The following is a 21314-nucleotide window of genomic DNA, read 5'->3' on the forward strand; positions in this document are numbered from 1 at the left end:
CCTTAGAGGTCACTTCCCCCAGGACACCTCTGACAATCACAGATCAGGCTAAGGACTCTCACTTGTGTTGGCAGAGTGTCTTAAAAATGAGTTTTGCTAACTCCACTGGCTGTTACGATTTTTTTTTTTTTCACATATTTGTGTTGCCATGTATCTCTTGTTTGCTCTGGGATCATGTCTGAAAGATTTCTCTTTGGTTTGTCTTGGTTCTGATATAGTCCATGCCCTAGAATTTCATTAACCCCGAGCAGAAGTGGTCTAAGTCCATCCCATAGGGCTTTCTGTGTTTCACAAACTCACAACTCTAAGCCTACTTTTGCCCCACCCTGCGTTCAACAAATATTTATTGAATGCCTCTCGTACCAGATTGTGTTCTAAACGTGTTAGGATTGTAATAATGAACAGAACAGACGGAGCTCTTTACTCCCACGAAACCTACAGTCTAATAGGGGAGGACAGAATTTCATAAATAAACTGATTTATGTTGATTAAAGGTGAAAAATGTTACGAACAAAAAATAAAGTAGGACGTAAGGGCTATGGATATGGGTCAGGAAGGGCTTCGTAGGAGCTGACAGACTGGAAGGGAGTGAGCAGAGGAGCAGTGTGGGGAGGACGGCCGGGCAGAGGCTGGGGCAGGGCGTTAAAGCACGTGCGGCTAGAGGAGAAGGAAGAGAGGGAGGGAAGAGAAGACTGCCAGGAGGCAAGTCCCAAGGGCTCTGGCTGCCACTGTGAAGACTCTGACTTCCTCCTGAAGGAGATGGAGATCCCTTTGAGGATTTTGAGCAGAGGAAGGGCATGATCTAACTTATGTACGAATACCTCCCCTCTGGCTCTGGGGTCCAGGTAAGAGATTTTGTGGCTGGACCGCAGTGGTAGCAATAGGGGTGGTGAGGAGGAGTCAGGTGGGTGATACACCTGCAGCCAGTAGGATTCCAGGATGGATACAATGTGGGATTTGGGTGGGTAGGTGTGTTTATGGGGCCGGGGTTCGAGGATGAAACTGAAAGGATGAACTTGCTGTTAGTGAAGGTCGGGGAAGACTGCAGGGAGGGCAGGATTTTTGTTTGTTTGGTGGGGGCTGGGTAGGATGATAATATGTCCTGTTTGATAGTTAGAGGGACAAGGGCAGGAAAAACCACAGACTTTGCCATGTCTGTATTCTCACTACTGTACCCTTAGTTAGGAATTAACCCCTAGAACAGGGGTCCCCAAGCTTTTTACACAGGGGGCCAGTTCACTGTCTCTCAGACCATTGGAGGGCCGGACTATAAAAAAAAACCACTATGAACAAATCCCTATGCACACTGCACATACCTCATTTTAAAGTAAAAAAAAACAAAACAGGAACAAATACAATATTTAAAATAAAGAACAAGTAAATTTAAATCAACAAACTGACCGGTATTTCAATGGGAACTATGGGCCTGCTTTTGGCTAATGAGATGGTCAATGTCCAGTTCCATACTTGTCACTACTAGCCGTAACAAGTGATATGACATGCTTCAGGGAGCCGTGACGTGTGCGTCCCGCATCACTGGAAGTAATACTGTACGTGAGCGTTGCCGCACTTTGCGGCGCCGCCATATACAGTACTCCAGGAGCATAGGATATGGATGCATCTCACTGACCACCAATGAAAGAGGTGCCCCTTCCGGAAGTGGGACGGGGCCAGGTAAATGGCCTCACGGGCCACATGCGGCCCGTAGGCCGTAGTTTGGGGACCCTTGCTCTAGAACTCATAGAGACGTCTGCCCACAGCACCAGGACTTGGGTTCAGGCTTGGGCTGTTGCTCAGCAGAGACCCTGAGAAGCAGCCATGAGAACGTTGAAAGGAGCATGCCTGTCGGCCGGAGCTCCCTGCTGGCACAAGCCCTCGGGGATGGGTCTTCCTCCCTGGGGTCACTCCTTTCCTCTTCTCTGTCTTTTTTTTTTTTTTTTTAATTTATTTTTCTGAAGCTGGAAACGGGGAGAGACAGTCAGACAGATTCCCGCATGTGCCCGACCGGGATCCACCCGGCATGCCCACCAGGGGGCGACGCTCTGCCCCTCCGGGGCGTCGCTCTGCCACGACCAGAGCCACTCCAGCGCCTGGGGCAGAGGCCAAGGAGCCATCCCCAGCGCCCGGGCCATCTTTGCTCCAATGGAGCCTTGGCTGCGGGAGGGGAAGAGAGAGACAGAGAGGAAGGAGGGGGGGTGGAGAAGCAGATGGGCCCTTCTCCTATGTGCCCTGGCCGGGAATCGAACCCGGGTCCCCTGCACGCCAGGCCGACGCTCTACTGCTGAGCCAACCGGCCAGGGCCTCCTCTTCTCTTTCTTAATGTCAACTGGTCATTGCGGACTCCAGCCAAGGCTCCTTTGTTTCCTTTCTCTGACCCTGACCCCCCACACTCGAAACTCCTCTCGTCCTCTCTTGTTCACGGAGCAGAGCCCCCTTTAGTGATAATGGGAAAATAGGGAAGTATTGCAGCTGATTCTTTTCTTTATTGTTTCCCATTATCTACTTTGATCTGATGCATGAGAACTTTGTCTTCCCTGGACTGCACTGATGAGTATTTAGATACATAAAATAATCAAAATGCATTTACCTTTTATAAAAATACATCTGCTGAGAAAAGAGAATCTGGTATTTGGGCATTTGGGCATCGAGCTGGGGAGGGACCACAGTGATGAGGAAGAAGGGCAAGTGGTTGAGAGTCAGTCTTCTCTCTTCTTTCCCCCGTTTGCCTGTTCCCACCAGTTCTGCTCCCAAGACTCTCCTTCCCACCAGGTGGGAGGCCCGTGCCTGCAGGTGCAGGGGGCATGGGACATGGGCCACGCTAGCAGGAAAGGAAGAGCATCTCTGAATTCTAGAGCTCTCAGCAGGCAGTGCCGTCGCCCTTGCGATGTGGAGTCTGGACAATGGCAGGACTGGATCTGAGGGTCGGAAGGGTCAGCTGGTGTCTACTGGAGAGTGAGCACAAGAGGAGAAGCCGGAGATGAAGGATTTAGTCAGAAGGTGGTTTAATTAATCTGTGCAAGAGAAGAGGAAGGCATCAACTGTCAGTGAGGCTGGACCGGGAGGGACTGCAGGAAAGCAGACTTGAGGCAGAGAGGGGTGGGGAGTGAGGAGGAAGGGGATGGCCGCAGGGTGACCGTGAAGCTGAGACACAAGTAGGCAGGGAGGGCAGGAGGCAAGAGTGTTCAGTGGAAGGTATGTTGAGTTCAAAGTCCCTGTAAGATTCCCCATGTGGGTGTGAATATCCTGGAATTGTCACCTAGAGCCACTTTAAAGGCAGATGGAAAATTAAGGTGAGCTCAGGGGCGGGTTCGGGGGGCTGGAGAGAGACTTGGGAGCTTGGGCATAAATTGTGGTGACTGAGGTGATAAAAATGGGACAGGGGACATGGGCTGCGGGGGGCGGGGGGACAGGGAGATCGTCACCCTGTCTTTCCTCACACAGTTCCTTTAGAAACAGCTCTGCCGACGCATGTTGTGTGCTGGAAGAATGATGAGAGATGGTTTTGCCACTGAACAGGGACTAAATTATTCGCCACTAAACCGGCAACTGCTCAGCCGTTACTCATCAAATAGCCATTATCAGTCACGCACGCAAGGGCTTCCCTCGGAATTCTGAGTTTCTTTCAGCAGTCTGTGGAAAAGATATTCATGACAGAATCTGTGGCAGCCCGAAATACCTCATCTCGTTACCTAACCCTTCAGCTGTCGGCCGGGGCCGGAGGGACAGGAGGCAGCGTGGCTGGCCCACGCTCGCTGCAGACCCAGGCGGGGCGGCGAAGCCCTTGTCATTGTCACAGGCCCGCGGTGCATATGGTGCTTGGCCTCTTGTCAGATCTGTCAGTCACCTCATCTTACTCATAATAAGCCTTAGATTATAAACGGCTGCAAATCTCTTCTTAGTATAATGTCATATATAGGGAAACTTTGTGAATAGATCATTTTACTAAGAAAGCTCATAGTTTGAAATACTCATTATCAAGGTAACTATCTTTTAGGGGAATACAGTAAATAATAATGCTCAGTTGCCACTGTTTTTGGGGGACAGGGTATTAGCTACCGTTTCAAACACTTGGCTGCACGAGTGTTGTAGCTATTTGACAACATCCGCACCTCTTCATACCTGTATCACGTAGTCTTGTGCAGGGAGTAGCTTGTACCTCACTGCTCTGGTTGAAAGGGTCTGGCCTTTTTTTTTCCTCTATAAAAAGGTTTAATAACGCATACGGAACAGAAAGACAATTTCAGAAGTGATCGGACTAGCTTTTCTTTTCCTAAAGCGCTTCCTCTGAGCCTCTGTGAGCCAGGAGAAGCCCTCCTTCCTGCCCACCAGGCTAGCACCCCGGCTGACCCGCTGGTCACCGAGCCTGAAATCTGTCCCTGGGCTGCCCTTCCGATAACGCCACCCTGAGCCACAATTACCACCAACCCCTCCAGTTCTGAAGGTGTGGAAAGGGGTTGCTGGTGGGAATAGACCTGGGAGACAGTTGTATATATTCCGTTGGCATTAGTTAATTTTTCTTTGGCCAAACCACAAAAAAAGAACGTAGTTTTAGAAGATTTGTTTTAAAAAGTAGATAATTTTATACGTTCACATACAAATTTGTGAGATGAAAATTTTTTCATGAATTACATTATGGACGCGATTTTCTTAAACAAACTGCTCTTATACTATGTAATATAAACAAAGAAACTGCTCTTATACTGTGTAATATGTTATGTATGTCTCTGTAGTTATTTAACATAGGCATAATTTTTTTTGGCTTCTCAACTGGGCTGTGTCTCTTCAAAAGGAACAAAGGGCTTTTTCTGTTATTGTTTTCCACATAAATCCTATCAGTATTGGGTCTATAATAGACCACTTCATAACACATCTGTTTTGGCTAAAATGCAAATGTAGTGGAAAATTCATGGTTTTTTCAAAATCTGGATTTCATTTAAACTGGGGGGAGTTCTAGTATTTAGCCACCATGGAAGTACTACCAGCTACTTATGCTGTATACATGCCCATATTTGTAAATCTAGTGTGTCAGGATTATTTCATGAAATCATTTGGAGAACAATATTCCAGCTGCAGGATTTAACTGGTGTTTGGTAAGAGGTTCTTGCTAACTGATTCTGGAGGAGCAGTGGGCTGCAATGGAGCTATGTTCCCACGGTATTATTGACACCACGCTGTTTGCTTGGGTACTTTCACACATGCATTAAACAATACATAACAAGTAAACAATAATGTATTAAACAATGGGGAATACCGGGTATTCACCATAACTCGGTGATAATTTTTTGTGTGTGTATGTGACAGAGACAGAGAGAATCAGAGAGAGGGACAGATAGGGACAGATAGACAGGAAGGGAGAGAGATGAGAAGCATCAGTTATTTATTGCAGCACCTTAGTTGTTCATTGATTGCTTTCTCATATGTGCCTTGACCGGGGGCGGGGGAGGTTACAACAGAGCAAGTGACCCCTCGCTCAAGCCAGCGCTGGTGAGCTTTGCTCAAACCAGATGAACCCACGCTCAAGCTGGCGATTTCCAGGTCTTGAACCTGGGACCTCCGCGTCCCAGTCCAACGCTCTATCCGCTGCGCCACCACCTGGTCAGGCAGTAGATAAATTTGAGCAACCAAAGCTGAAGATTATTTTGTTCTTTGTTTTTTTTAAAGGTCTCATCAGAAAATTGAAGACTCGGAAGAAAGCAGTGATGAGATTCTTGCTCGTCTGACATCTGCGGTAAGGCCATGCAAGTTCCCTTCCTGGGGGTGTGGAAATAATGAACCCAGGATTTTGGAAGGGGGGCATTTGGGTAATGATGTGGAGACACTTGCCCTGTGGCTGCTCATCGTTGTGGAAGTCCCAGTCAGGGCAAAAGAAGACGATGGCATTGACTCACTATACTTGATGCAATCTCTCCTGCAAGATCATAGATATTCCTGGTGGAAAATTCCTGGAACCTTGGTGGAGGCATAATATCTGATTTTTAAAATGCAGTATAACTTAAACTAGAAAACTTATAACCTGCTGTAAAAAGGAGAAAAGACTATGTTTCATTAGGGGGGAAAAAAGAATTACCACAGCCAACAAAAAGCCAGGTGGTTGATTTTTAATGTGCTAGATTGCAACATTCTCATTGTATTTTTTAAAGGCGTGAATGCACGTTGGTAAGTACCCCATTGGTTGGAGAAAAGTTTATGCCCATCGTCACAGAGAAAACTAGCTTGGTGGCTAATCCCAGAGCTTCAGTTCTGAAGGGCTCTAGCAATCCTTCCCACAAAATATTTACCCAGTGGCTTGGCTCTCTGGAACTTTGTCTAGGCTTACCAAAGATTCTTTAATTCTTCTCTACCTGTATTATTAAAATGGTAATTGCTGAAAATTCTGCTGGATTGGGTTGTGCGCGTGGATGAAATTGATCTTGTAGAATTGGACACACCAGGTTGTCGTCTGGGACACAGCTTGAAAGTTAAAAGTTACATCTCCTACTCTTCTTAAACGTGGATTAGAAAAGTAATTTTTGACCACATACAATGATCAGTGGTATAAAACTTCCTGTGAAACGGAATCTTGACAGCATGTTAAGAAAAACTTTCCTATGGCCTTTGCAGATTGTTTTTATTTATCTTTTCTATCAAAGTGTAATTGACGCACATTATTATACTAGTTTAAACATAATGATTCAATATTTGTATATATTGTGAAATGATCACCACAATAAGTTTAGTTAGCATCTGTCACCATACATAGTTACAGATTTTTTTTCTTGCGATGTGAACTTTTAAGATTTACTCTCTTAGCAACTTTCAGTTATGCAATGCAGTATTATGAACTAAAGCCACCATGCTGGACACTGCATCCCCATGACTTCCTTATTTTATTACTGGGAGTTTGTACCTTTGACCTTTTACCCATTTTGCCCACCCCTCACCCCCACTTCTGAATAATATTCCACTGTATACATCCATACCACAGTTTCTTTCCCCATTTATCTGTCGATGAACACTTACATTGCTTACATATCTTGTAAATAATGTTGCAGTGAACATGGGGGTGCAGCTATTTTTTCTAGTTAGTGTTTTCCTTTTCTTTAGATAAATTACTTAGATGTGGAATTTGGGGGGGAAACCTCCATTGTTTTCCTTAGTGGCTGTATCAATTTACATTTTTACCAACCGTACACAAGGGTTCCCTTTTCTCCACATACTTTCCAACACATGTTATTTCTTGTCTTCTTGATAATAGCCACTGTAGGTAGATATATGATTATTTCATTGTGCTTTTAACTTGCGCTTCCGCGATGATGAATGATGTTGAGCGTCTTTTCATATACCTGTTGGCCATCTGCATGTCATCTTTGGAGAGATGTTTATGTAAGTCCTCTACCCATTTTTTATATATATTTTTTACAGAGAGAGTCAGACAGAAGGATAGATAGGGATAGACAGACAAGAACGGAGAGATGAGGAACATCAATCATTAGTTTTTCTTTGTGAGTTGCAACACCTTAATTGTTCATTGATTGCTCTCTCACATGTGCCTTCACCATGGGCCTTCAGCAGACCGAATAACCCCTTGCTGGAGCCAGCGACCTTGGGCTCAAGCTGGTGAGCTTTTGCTCAAACCAGATGAGCCCTCACTCAAGCTGGAGACCTCGGGGTCTCAAACCTGGGTCTTCCGCATCCCAGTCCAACGCCCCATCCACTGCGCCACCGCCCAGTCAGGCCCTTTTTAAATTGGATTGTTTGTTGTTGTTTTGTGTGTGTGTGTGTGTGTGTGTGTGTGTGTTGCTATTGAGTTGTATGAGTTCTTTATATATTTTGGATATTAACCCCTTCTCAAATACATAATTTGCAGATATTTTCTCCCATTCTGTAGGTTGCCTTTTCATTTTCTTGGTGGGTTTTTTGCTGATGAGTATTTAGTGTATGGTATTTTTTGTGGAAATCAATGTAAAATAGTGCAAAAAGAAACACAAAGAATTTTTTAAAAATCAATAGGACTAGATATAAAGGTAAAGAAGGAGTCAAATGATTATATTTCTGAATTTGCACAAATGGAAAAGTGATGATATGCTTAGGAAGTTGAGTAAAACATGTGGAAGGAGAGATGATATATTTTTGGAAACATTCAGTTTGAGAGGATAGGAACATAAAAATATTTGGGAAACACCTGGAGACATGAATCTGGAGCTCAGAGAGGTCAGGGCTAAAGTTATGGGAATCAGTTAGAGAGGTTGTTGATTAACAAGCAGAGTGGGAGATCGAGTCTTGGGAAAGAGGGCAGTAGGGAGGTGAAAGATGGTGAGAGGAAGTGGAAATAACTAGTGGTGTATATACCATGAAAATAAAATTCAAGAAAGCCTCTATAAAGGAGGGATGGACAGATAAAAGTGTTTGCTACCTATTTGGTTGAGGTATCTAGAAAAATATCCAAGCTCAAAAGACTGAATAAACTGAGGTGAGGTGCTAGAGTAGGAATTTAGGAATACGTATAAAGGGCAAAGGAAAAATCTCATCTGTTCAATTGTCCCAGACTAGCGAAACTGTCATTAAACGGAGATTGAGGACCTTGACTCTTAATTGTTCAATAGCGTGACCTTGGTCAAGTTGAGTGGTTAGATTAGACAGTATCTAAGTTCCAAAATTTCCTCAACCATTGTATAAGCATTTATTAAGAGACTGTGGTGCTTTAGTCTTCATAATGTACTAGTTGTTCCTGTTGACAGTGGTATAAAAACTTTGTTACCTAGGTGTGAACACCATGCAGGAAGGAAAATATTTACATGCCTCACTCAAGTAACAGTTCTCATCTACCATGGCCCAAAGTGCATTCAGCTCTCCTCTTCCTCTAATCTTGCTGGTTCTCATATTTCTCTTCTACTCATTTAAAACTCCTCTTCGTTGCCATTTCTAATGTTTCACCTGAACCTTCGGTCATTTTCTTTAAGGATGGCTTTCACAGGACTCTGTTTATACCCTTTCTGGATCCAGGAAGCATGCAAAATAGCCAGGATTCCTATAGTTTGTACTTCCTGATGAATCTGCAGGTTGGGTTTGATTCATTGGAGAAATTTCTTTTTCAACAGTAGCATCTGAAGATAACAGGGACAGCTTTTTAAATTGGAAACCTTTTCATTTGTATGCTTTCAGCAAGCAGAAATAACATGGGATGTTGGTTTTGAGGAATCTCAAATATTGAGAATCTTAGAGACTTACTTAAGGGACTGTATGCCCAGTTAGCAAGGTCTAGAAATAATCTTCCATTAGTCAATATGGGGAGAAACTTCTCATTGAATCCATGATGTGCACAAGCCAGTGGTGATTTTTACCACATTGAGAAAAATGTTGTTTTGTTGTTGTTTTTTAAACACTAAAATTCTAGTCTCCACTCACCCTTTGCCTGGCTATCTGCCTCTTCCTTCCTGGGGAATGGAGAAACGGAGTATACTTAATCTCCCTTTTCTTCGCCTATGACAGACCTGAGCGAGCTCAGAGACTAAAAGGAAGTTACTCCCTCCGGGAATGACTAACCTTCTGTCTGGCTGCCACAGGATCACGAACATCTTGTTACCTTATATTTCTTATCTGTAGAGAACATAAAATTCCTACTTGGAATCCTTAGCCTGGCTCCAGCTCTTCCAGCGGCTGAAGAGCTACTATGTGATTTGGAGAAGGGCCAGGTAGATTGAGTTTTTAGAGAAAGTGTCAAATGAGACCCTAGAAGACAGATCAGATTACAAGGAGCATTTAAAAAGCACCAGAGGAATTGTAGCACATTTCTGGTATAGTATTCTTTGTTCTTATTTTTATAAGAAGTCATAGGGCTTGTTAGTACCTTCCCTAATCAGCTGAAGTGTCCCCAGGTCTTGGGCTGTAGACTGTAGGCCCCAGGGACCACTGGAGAGCTGTTCCCTTAGGTAGGATCTCACAACAGCACTTTACAAACCTATGACTGTCAGTACCTGAACAGGCAGCTCCGTGGTGTATTTCTATCCTTTGTCAATAAGAAAGTGCATATGTGTTCTATGTCTACGGCTCATCAAAATGATTTTCTTCATCCTGGAAATAGATACACCCCCCCCCCCGAAATTCCAAAAGATATAGCTGTCCACGCACAACTTTTTAAAAATTAATTACTAAATTATCGTCTCTACTTGAAAAGAAATCTTCTATACTTACCCAGATTATGTGGTAATCTAATTTAACTCTAGCCTTGAGAATTTAGTTTTCGTGACCATGCCGTTTTATCTACCAAAACGATCCCAATTCCCAATGCTAAAATGATCCCATTGGGGGGACATTTATTTTAAAGCATCTGTTCAGAAAGCTGTGAGTGTGTAGAATCCATTCAAGAATAAAACGTGTCTCTCAATGAATCCTTTGTGAGTTGGGAAGAGCGTGTGTATGTTTGGTATTTGAGTATCTATTTTCAAAATGAAGGATATTATTTTGATATGCAATAGTCATAGAAAACAGACATTTTTAATTGACAGGGAATAGAAATATACCATTCAGCTCTCAATTTGTGTATTGACAGTCATGAGTTTGTGAAGTGTTCTGTGAAATCCTATCTGAGGAAAGTGAAAGGAGCTTTCAAAGGATGATCCGTGATCATTCCATATATGGCTGCTTCTTTATGCATTTGTTTAAAATTAAACTTCTTATAGCCTGACCTGTGCTGGCGCAGTGGATAAAGCGTCAACCTGGAACACTGAGGTTGCTGGTTCGAAGCCCTGGGCTTGACTGGTCAGAGCACATAAAAGATTTGATGCTTCCTGCTCCTCCCCCTTCTCTCTCTCTCCTCTCTACAATGAATAAATGAAATCTTTTAAAAAAAACCTATAGCTGCTTCAGTGAAATGTAATTTTGCCTCCTTAAGTCAATGTTATAGCTTTCTATAGTATGTTCATATTGCAGAAGGACCAGGGGACATATAGAAAGTAAAAATTACTTGAATTTTTTTGGTGGTGGCAAAATAAGGCAGACTTTAAATTAGTTTCTGTTGTTTTATTTTGTTGTAAAAATTAGAATATAATGAAATTTCATGTGGCTACTGATCAGAATTAGTATGAAATCTATTTTTATAAATTTAAGTGCCAAAATGGTGGTAAACCTAGCAGGGAGTTGTCATTACTGTGGAGTATGCCTTGCAGCTTTTTTTTTTTTTTTTTAATTTAATGTGACATTTGGGTTGTTTAACTTGAACTTAAAGGCTTTTAAAAATCCCCAGAATAGAAAAAAAATATCCATAATGAAACTACTCAGAAATAACTTATCTGGTGTTTATTACTTTTTAGGTTACTTTTCTTGAATGTATATTTTTTAATTAAAAAAAAAAACAAAAGCCCTTTTATTTTGTGGTCTGTACTTTTCACTCAGTAAATTTTCAGTGCTAACAGTATCTCCTATGACAGTTATAGTGTATCCCATTCTATGATTTAGCACTTCCCCTATTTTTGAATAGTGTGCTTATTTTCAATCTTTGGCTATTGTAACCAACACAGAGATGACCTTCTGCGTGGCAGAATTAGGGAAGACTCTTGCTTGCAGATGTTAACTTATTAGCCTGGTGATTTCAGACCAACTGAGAAATGGGGGAGAAGGCTCAGAACGACTAATGCTGGCGGGGTGTCTGCCTTGTGCAGGTATTCTGCTGATGCTTCCCATGCCCTCACACTTCCCGCCCACACAGCACAGTGTATCAGCGCCACGCTGGCGAGGTGAAGCCGTTTAGACAGGAGGTATTAATTAAGGGTCCCCATTTATTAAAAATAACATTGAAAGTTGATAAAGCAATTTTTCACGTTATCTTCACTCAAAACACTTTATAGTTACTGAATAGGGCTCAACAATTGGGATTTAAGATTTGATTATAGAATTTTTTTATTTGGAGAATTTTATGAAATAGACCTGTCCTGTTATAGTAAATAACACTTTAATTTTTAACCTGTTAAGAACCATTAAATACTGGAAAACGTGGCTTCATGGTTTAGCAATTTAGAATTCATTCAGACTGGTTCTTCTGCACATAATGAAACCAGAAGTCTTCTGGTTTCATTATGTGCACTTAGAAGTGTGTGAACTTTGGTAAAGATTTTATATAACAGGTAAGTCATTTTCCAGAACTAGACTCTACCAACAAGTTATTATAAGACCCTAAAAAGATAGATGTTGAGGGATAGCTTTTCAGGAAAGCCCTGAGGATTCTGTGGTAGGTAGATGGGTCCCCCACAGATGGATACCCTGATTAGCACCTGTAAATATCACATTGGATGGTAAAAGGTACATTGCATATATAATTAAGGCTGCAGACCTGGATTGTCTGCACAGACCCAGGCAAATCCCATGAGCCTCTAAAAGCTAAGAACTTGCTCTGGCAAGAGGCAAAGAGAAATGGCAGAGGAGAAGGATACAAAAAATTTCCAAGCATTGATTAAGCATAGCATTGCTGGCTCTGAGGAGGAAGAACCCACATGCAGTGGCCTCTGGGAGTTAAGGGCCAATTCCAGGTGACCGCCAGGAAACAGGCACCCCTATCCTACATACAGATGCAAGAACTGGATTTCTCCCCAACCTGAGTGAACTTGGAAGCCTATCCCACCCCCCCTGCGAGTTTCCAGGAAGGCTCAGAGCCCTGCCCACACCTTGAATTTGGCCTCATGAGTCTCTCTAAACAGATGGTCCCCCTGGAGCCACAGCGTGGCCTCCAGCAATATGAAATGAGAAATGGATATCTTTTTAAGCCGCTAAATGAGCAGTAATTTGTTATGGCAGAACTACAGAATTAACACACATGTCTTACTGAATACATACCCACCACCCCTTGATTCATAAAATAGCAGTTGTCTCTCGAATGTCAAAAGCTGCCATGCCACAGCCAGTTGATTGAAACCTTTGAAGTTTCAAAGTGAATTTCTAAAACTAAAGTCGGTCCTTCATACATTTATAAAGACTTCAGAATTCTGTGGAATGCTACAAGCTTATTTTTTAAAGTAATAAACTCTGAAAATACTGTCACAACTTTTCAGTGAAACATATCAGTCCTTTTATACCAGTTGCATGGGGGAGTTTGCTAGGTAGGTAGCATAGAATAAGCAGTGGTCATACTGGTTGTCAAGGAGTTTATTTAGCCAAGGAGTTTATTTATAAGTTAGGTGGGGAAAAGGGGCTTAAACATATAAAATATTAAGGCAGTTAATGGCTAGATTGTCTTCTACTCATTTTATTGTTAAGCTCAACTATGTTATAGTAATGTGGTGATGATGATGGTGATGATGATGATGATGATGATAGCTAGCACTCAAAAAGCACTTACTCTGCCAGCCACCATTCCAGATACTTAAGGCATCAGCTCATTTAATTCTCATAACAATCCTATGGGTTGTGACTCCAGCCCAGCAACTGGAATTCTAGAACTTCTTTCAAAGTTGGCATGAAATACATGGAGATTTCCTTCACCTGTTTTAGGTTTTTGGTGCTTGAGTTCTGAATCTTGGTCTCTCAGGAATCCTTCCCATGTTAGTGGTTTTTATAGACTTTCTAGTTAGGAAAGGTCTCATCTGATCTGGATGCATCCCAATAAAGTGTTTTTCTTTTTTTTAATTGAATTTATTGGGGTGATGCTGGTTCCAATACAGTGTTTCTAATGTAACATCCCTTCAAGTTTCTATAGGAGTCTACCCTCTATTATAGGAGGTTCCTAAAATATCTGAGGCCTGATAAATGTTGGGGTTATAATATTGCTATAGTTGAGAAGCTTACCTCCAAAAAGCACAATGATTGAGAAAGGGCATTTTACTATGCAAAGAGTGGCATGTGATATGAATGAAAGGTATAGTAAGACATGAGTTTGCAAGTTATATTGTGTCTTTAAAGATCCTTTGTTAAATAAACTATCATGTAATTTCACGGAAGAATCATTTAAATGTGATATAGATTGACAATACTCTGGGTTTATCAGAAAATGGAAAAAACCTTAAGACAAAAATTAAAGGGTGTAAACATAATGTTTTATTTCATTATTATAGCAAAAATCAGAGTGTCCAAAATATACTTGTTTCTTGAAAATACATTTCAAACATATGATTTTTTTTATTTGTCAAGAAATGTAGCATTGAAAAGCAGTTGGTCATTGGGGAAATCACAGATCAGGAGGAGGAAGAGTGGCTTTGGGGACCGAAGGAGCAGATGTACTTACTTTTGTGAAAAGATGTCAATTTCCTTAGCTTGCTCTTTGCAGGATTTTTTCAACCTCTATAGCTTCTCCTGGTCTTTGTGCCATAAAATTTATGAGACTTCCCCAACCAAAAATGGCCTCCAACAGTTATTTTTTATCTCTTTGTTAATATTTGCCCCACCTCTAGCTCTGTTGGGTAGATTAAATGGCTATAACATCACAGCTGTTCAATTGCAGGCTGACAGATATCACCACCCCCTGGAGGCTCATGCTTGTTGCTTGTTCTCTTTTGATAGTGGATGATTGGAAAACACACACAAACATCTGTGACCTGAATACTATTCTTCTAGTAATATTCCTAAAAACATTGTTATCCATCCTAAGTAATCCAATTTCCATTGTTAATTCATACCATGCTTGTGATCATCTGACAATTATCTGATCTTTTTAATGTGAACCTCTGTCCAAGTAGATGCACATACACGTAGCAGACTTAAATAAGAACCTTAAAAACCTGAATGTAGGACTTTATTCCCATTCATTCTGCTACTCTCAGGCCACTTCTACATATATATTAGTCTTTGAATAGTCAGCTATTGTCTAAGTTATAATAAAATTAATAGGCATATTGATATGTATTCACCAAAAAGTTTATATAAGATATTTTTAAATATCCCTAAAATATTCTAGTCTTTTCTTCTTCTTCTTCTCCTTCTCCTTCTCCTTCTCCTTCTTTTCCAAATGACAGGAGGAGAGACAGACCCCTGCATGCACCCTGACGGGGAATAACCCAGCGACCCCTGTCTGGGGCTGATGCTCTGTCCTATTGGGGCCATGTTTACAACCAAGCTATTTTTAGGAACTAAGCTATTTTTAGCACCTGAGGCAGATGCTTGAGAGAGCCATCCTCAGAACCCAGGGCAATGCACTCTAACCAATTGAGCCATAACTGCAGGTGGGGGGGGGGGGGGGAGAGAGAGAGAGAGAAAGAAAGAGAAAGAGAAGGGGAAGGGGGAGGGGTGGTGAAGCAGGTGGTCGCTTCTCCTGTGTGCCCTGACTGGAAATCAAACCCCAGACATCCACACGCTGGGCTGACTCTTTACCACTGAGCCAACCAGCCAGGGCTAAAATACTCCTAGTTTTGAAATAGACGAATAAGCATATGCATAGTCTATCATCCCTACAAGCTAAACAAACATGTCTTTGTTGTGGTGACAGCAATTACTGGGAAACCAACTACTTGTTAAATAAATTATTTGGGGGAGCACAGTAGTGCCAAGCCAGGTATTTATATATCCTTATTAATCTTCCAATTATTGGTTGTCATTAACAGATAATCACAAGATTATCCATATGTCAGCTTTGTGGCAATATTAGCTCTTTAACACAAAGTAATGAACTTGGAGATAAGCAAACAGGCTTCTGAGGAACAAAGAAGACTGTTACAGTACTTAGCCCGTGGACAAAGTCTAGCCACGTCACTGCTCAGTCTGTGTCTTATCTAAAAGTACATTGATTACTTTAAGAGGCATATTTATTTGTTCGTTGTTTTTTTTTTTTTTTTCTAGAGTGTTTAAAGTCCTTGCTAGCTTAAAATTTTATAGAGGTTTAAAACCGTATATTGGAGAATAAAACAGGAAAGAATAATGAACGGATTATGTTACTTCTTACATTTGAGAAATGAGAAAATGGGTTCTGTGTTTTAAACACATTGATACCATAGTATCAAAATGTAAATGTTTCTAATGTTAATAGATTTATTGAAAACTCTTAGGAAATTTGTGAACTGGTGATTCTATTGAGAACTTGCTTGTAAGGACAACCCTCTGGGTAGCTGAGACGTTCACCACCGTTGGCCTGTGCTCCCAAGTGACCTTCATTCTGTCCAGCTTCTCACTTGGTTTTCCAGGGTTTCTTGCTCCGTGAGGCCTACTCGTGTCTTCCTGGTTGACCTTTTCCACGGAGATGCGCCCTGGTACTCAGAGTTTGCACTTGACTTTTTATGCTGCTTCTTGAATCTTGGCGTTGATGCAAAACAGTTTACTAGGCGTTCAGATTTTGAGGCTGAAAGCACCATTAAAGTGGGAAAAAGACAGAATGCTGGAAATAAGATTGGCTCTTATGCCTGTCAAGTTTCAGGGCTAGTTTGTGAACTGCCTTGCTGGTTATTGAGGATAGAAAACCAAAACAGTTCAACATGCTTCTGATGGGTAACCAAGGGAGAGGGAAATTTTTTAAACACGTCTTAGTCCCTTACTTATTTAGATATTTACAAGAGCAAATATACCCTAAGCAACAGTTGTGTTTTGAATTCTAGAGTTGTTGGTTTATTTTTTTACTATTGGATAAACTGCATTTTAAAAATTTAAGTTTAACCCTTTGAGTAGTACGAACGCTCATGTATGTCCTCGTGCCTCCTGACCAGAGTACGATCGATTTATTTTAAAAATATGTCAGGCAACATTAAAAAAAGGCAAATGTATGTTCTTCTTGTTTCCATAAATTGATTATCAAACAAACTTGATTTTAAGTTAATAAAACTGTAACCAAAACTAATTTTATATTTTGAAAATAAACTCACTCCCGGGGGTCAGCGAGCATGAAAAAAACATACTGCTCAGAGGGTTAAGCTTCGTAAGCACCCTGGCGATGTTCCTTGTACTTGAGTAGTTCATGTCTGTCAAACTGCTGATAGTAACTGAATCTTATCATTTCATTGGATTATAGCATCGTTTAATGCCTAAAAGACAATGAAGGCCATATTCCTTTCAAAATGAATTAAATTAGAGAAGAACAAAATAAAAAGCAAAGATCAATTGTCAGTTGAAATGGTTGTAATATTAAAAGGCTGAGTCTTGGGAAGACTAAGATATCTTACTGAACAGAGGACCGATTGTCAACTCCGGATACAACCCAGAGTCTCTTAGGAAGCTTTGAGACAATAGCAGCAGCAGCAGCAGCAGCAAATACTGATACCTGGACCTCTCCCCCAGGTCTGATTTAGTTGGGGCCCAAGGATCAGTAGTTTCTTAAAGCTCCCCAAGTGACTCTCATGTACAATCAGGTTTGAGAACGACTAAAATCAATAGATGAAAATCCACACTATTTAAAGACAGCACTTGTTAGTAGACTTAAGCAGTGACTACATAGCTATTTAACAAGAGGAAACATGAGGAAAAAGAGGAGGGAGAGAAACTTTTAGTGTAGAATTAGTAGAGGTTTACAATCCATTATTCAGTTCTGAGATATAAAAGCCTCTGAAAAACAGAAGCTTTTCATAACTTGGTGGGGGGGAAAAAAAATCTAACCTGCTAAACATATTTAGTGGAAAATCCTGAGGCTTTTTCTGATCTTCCTTTATCCCATTTGGTATGAACAATCATACATTTTATTGCATAAATATTAATGGGTCTGATTTCTGATTACAAGTTGTTGCCCCAGACCGCACTGAGGGTGTGATGTAAGTAGGGTACCAGTCTGAAATGTATATACAATTTTGTATTTTGAAATCCATCTAGCCCCAGGGGTTTCAGATCATTGCAGGGAAGGGTTGTGATGGGGAAGACCAAGGTAATACAGTACTTTTTCTGTCTTCTAATGACCTAGGCAGTGGTTTAGCCCCTGCATTAAATACAAACAATGGCCAATATCAGATGTGGCTCTTTGGCTGTACATGTGCACATTTCTCCACCAGATCTGAGAAGAAAGGTTCCATTTCGGTCATGGTGAGAAAAGCTAAGGTTAACCAGCAGCACACCTGTAGGTAAAAGAGAAAAATAACCATTATCCTATTAAAAACTCTTCAGCATAGCCTGACCAGGCGGTGGCGCAGTGGATAGAGCATCAGACTGGGATGCGGAGGACCCAGGTTCGAGACCCCGGAGGTTGCCAACTTGAGCGCGGGCTCATCTGGTTTGAGCAAAGCTCACCAGCTTGAGCCCAAGGTCACTGGCTTGAGCAAGGGATTACTCGGTCTGCTGTAGCTCCACGGTCAAGACACATATAAGAAATCAATCAATGAACAACTAAGGAGCCGCAACAAAGAATTGATGTTTCTCATCTCCCTCCTTTCCTGTCTGTCCCTATCTGTCCCTTTCTGTCTCTGCCACAAAACAAACAAACAAAAAAACTCTTCGGCATAACAAACAACCCCCAAAAGTAATGTTTTAGTATATGTGCTGCAGAAGCGAGCACCAAAAGTAATGTTTAAAGAAAACAACAACCCACATCGATCATCTCAAACAGTTTCTGAATGTCACGCATTCAGGGGCATCTTATAGCTGGATGGTTTTTGCTCAAGGTCTCTCGGTATGTTGTTAGAATGTGGGCCGGGGGTTAGCCCTCTGAAGGCTCGACTGGTGCTGGAGAATGACATTTGGTTTTCAATTCCAACAGGCTCCTTATTAATACTCACAGAAAAGTCTCGTCTCTGCTTCTGCATTCGCTCCAAGTTTTCGTTTTCAGTATAAACCTAGCAGTTCTGTGCAAAGGAGGCCTTGAGTGCTAGAGCATTCTGAAGATTCCTGCTGGGGGTAGACCAGTGGGGGGAGCCTTTTCTTGTCTTTGATTTTTATTGTCCTCCCTTGGGCAGCTCTTTCTCTCCCCTGGATCCTCCCTGGATGATCTTGCAGGTGGCCCATGCATCCACCTCCTGGGGGTCAGTGAATGGGTGTGGACGCCCAGTGAGACCACAGAAAAACAAACAGGCCCCCCTCCCAGTGGGTCTTCCATCCAGGAGACAGGCGGTAGTTGTACGATTAAAAATGATTAAATGCTAAAAAAAAAAAAGGGTGCTGTGAAGAAGCTATAGCAGCTTATAATGGGATCTTAGCTAATTTGTGTTTTTGCTAGATCAGTGCTTTGTGGTTTGTGTTTTGCTAAAAAAATAATTTACCTTTGGAGTTTTGTCAAAAAAAAAAAAACCTTTTCCATTCTGGGGCATTGGAAGCTAGTCTACATCCCGCCCTGCATAGAACACTGACATCCTCCCAGACTGCAGACATTCAGGGCATTCATTTAGTGTCCTATAGTAATCTCGTTTACTTGATGTTAAAAAATAATAAAAATAAAATAAATTAAAAAGCGTAGGTTCCTTCTAAGCTGGCGTGTGCACCTCTCTCTGCCATCTCTCATCCCCTATGTTGGCTTCTTGCTCATGCCATTCCTCCCTGTCTTTCCCCACCAAACCTTTGAAAAGAGGTAGTGTTGCTCAGTGGTCAGCATATAATACTTTCCTTCTCTGAGCTATTTGTATTTTGAGCCTTATTTCTAATTAGAGAAAGAAAGCTGAAGAGCTCGTGAAGAGCAGCAGTTCAGGCTTGGAAAACAAAGAGGAGGGCCGTGAGAAGACTCACTTTGAAACAGCAAATCTTGTTTAAGCTTGAACTTCCCTGTTCTCTCTTTAAAATGTCATGATCAGAACCCTTCCAAACTCACCACCACCACCACCACAACCTCTCCAAACACCTGAAGACACACGTACTTCTAAGCTTAAAAGATTGTGTCCTCTAGGAATGAGCTTGCTCATTATGGAATATTTCATTGCTACCAAACACAGATTTCTTAGATTTGTTACTTTTTTCCCCCCCATATTATCTTTGAAAGTGACTGTGGTTAACTTTTGGGGGGGGTCTCCTTTGTGTTCATTTTTGGGAAGGCTTTTAAGAAAGGATTTAAGCTTGCAAAGCGTGTGGGGTGAGAGACAGAGTGAGCAAGCAGAAACCTGGACAAATCAGTGGGCGGTTATGGCACACAGGAGTTTTAAGTTTGTCTCGTCTGTTCCCGTTTCTCCTGCCCTGTGAGTCTGTCTACAGCACATGCTTTTATACGGCACATGTTCCGGTTTGCCGTGAACCTCTCAGACTTCTAATGAACATGTATTGTGTTTGAGTAGAGGTCCAGTTAAACCAGGGTCACCTATCTTAATTGTTCTAGAATTTCTGTATAAACTACACTCTGTGAGGGATAAATAGTTAATGTCTTTGCCAACATATGTGCCTGTTTTAATAATTTATTCACATTATTTCTGACTGTTGTATAATGCTACTTTTGAGGTTCTTCCCATCCGTATGGCAAAAAATACTAATGTTTTACGATATATATCAATTCTAGCAACTGTCTAATTTCGTTTTAAAGTAAGTCAGTATTATTCTTTCAGATTTTTGGCCTAGAACTCCTACGCAGAGGTTTTTCCACATTATTAAAATCAAACAAAAACCTCAAAAGTGACAGCAAACTCAGCTCTAATTGCAGTAGCTCTTAATTTGATGTGCAGATGTAAAAACAAAGTACCTCATTAAAAGCTACGTTTTTCTAATTCTAACTGATTTTTTCCCTCTAATGTTTTATTAGGTGCAGAGAGAGCTAGCAGCTGTTATTGCTTTGAAAGCAAAGAAGTCTGGTGAGTAGCCTTTCCTCGGGTCTATGGGAGGTTTAAGTTCTTAGGGAATATTTCATATATCGTGTGGTAGTGAGCAGGTGAGTCTCAGGAAGTTTCACTGCAGAATGCAGACAAGTATCATTGTGGGGTTTTTTTTTAAATCATTTATCTACCATCAAAATAGCACAGGATGTTACATACGGTTCTTCATATTTTTATTGCCTTGCTTTTATTTTACATTTCGAGTAAAAATGAAGTAAAAAATTAAAAACCTTTCCAGTTCATTGCAACCATGAAAAAGTCTAAGTATGCAACAAAAGATAGCAAACATATTACATTGCCTGTTATAATGGGAGAGGAGAATAAATAACATAAAGCTTGTCTTCTTAAAATATATATATAGATAGATGATAGATAGATAGATTTTTATCTCTAAGTAGTTTCTCCTAAAAATAATGTAATTGTGTAACGACATTTAAAAGCCAGCGTTTTCCAGACGAGCTGTGGCGTGGATCTGAGTCCTCATACCTGTAGGAAACGGCCGGTGGGAGGGCTGTGTGGAAAGGGAGCTTTCACGTACACTCTGAAGGCGCGGCTGACAGCCAGTATGACATGGAGACTCACTGAGGCAGAAAAACGCTTGCTTGGGGAGGAGGAGCGTCCGGAGGGAGGGGCCAGTGCTGGGGGGATGACACGCACGGGGGAGATGTGTCTTGGATAATGTCAAACCAGAATGCGCTTCTCCAGGCGGAAAGACCAAGACAAAAT

The 21314-nt window shown here is 41.6% G+C and overlaps 1 protein-coding gene across 3 annotated transcripts in view; it reads left to right on the top strand.

Annotated features, from left to right (window-relative positions):
* The window catches only part of RAPGEF5 (Rap guanine nucleotide exchange factor 5), a 218107-nt gene that overhangs the window by 59889 nt on the left and 136904 nt on the right, over nucleotides 1-21314 (top strand). For all 3 annotated transcript variants that reach the window (XM_066354495.1, XM_066354496.1, XM_066354497.1), the window contains exons 6-7: nucleotides 5662-5728; nucleotides 20519-20567. In XM_066354495.1, coding sequence (XP_066210592.1) covers nucleotides 5662-5728; nucleotides 20519-20567 — 116 coding nt within the window. The remainder of the gene's footprint in view (nucleotides 1-5661; nucleotides 5729-20518; nucleotides 20568-21314) is intronic.

The sequence above is a fragment of the Saccopteryx leptura genome, chromosome 12 (genome assembly GCF_036850995.1).
Source record: "Saccopteryx leptura isolate mSacLep1 chromosome 12, mSacLep1_pri_phased_curated, whole genome shotgun sequence".
NCBI classification, from domain to species: domain Eukaryota; kingdom Metazoa; phylum Chordata; class Mammalia; order Chiroptera; family Emballonuridae; genus Saccopteryx; species Saccopteryx leptura.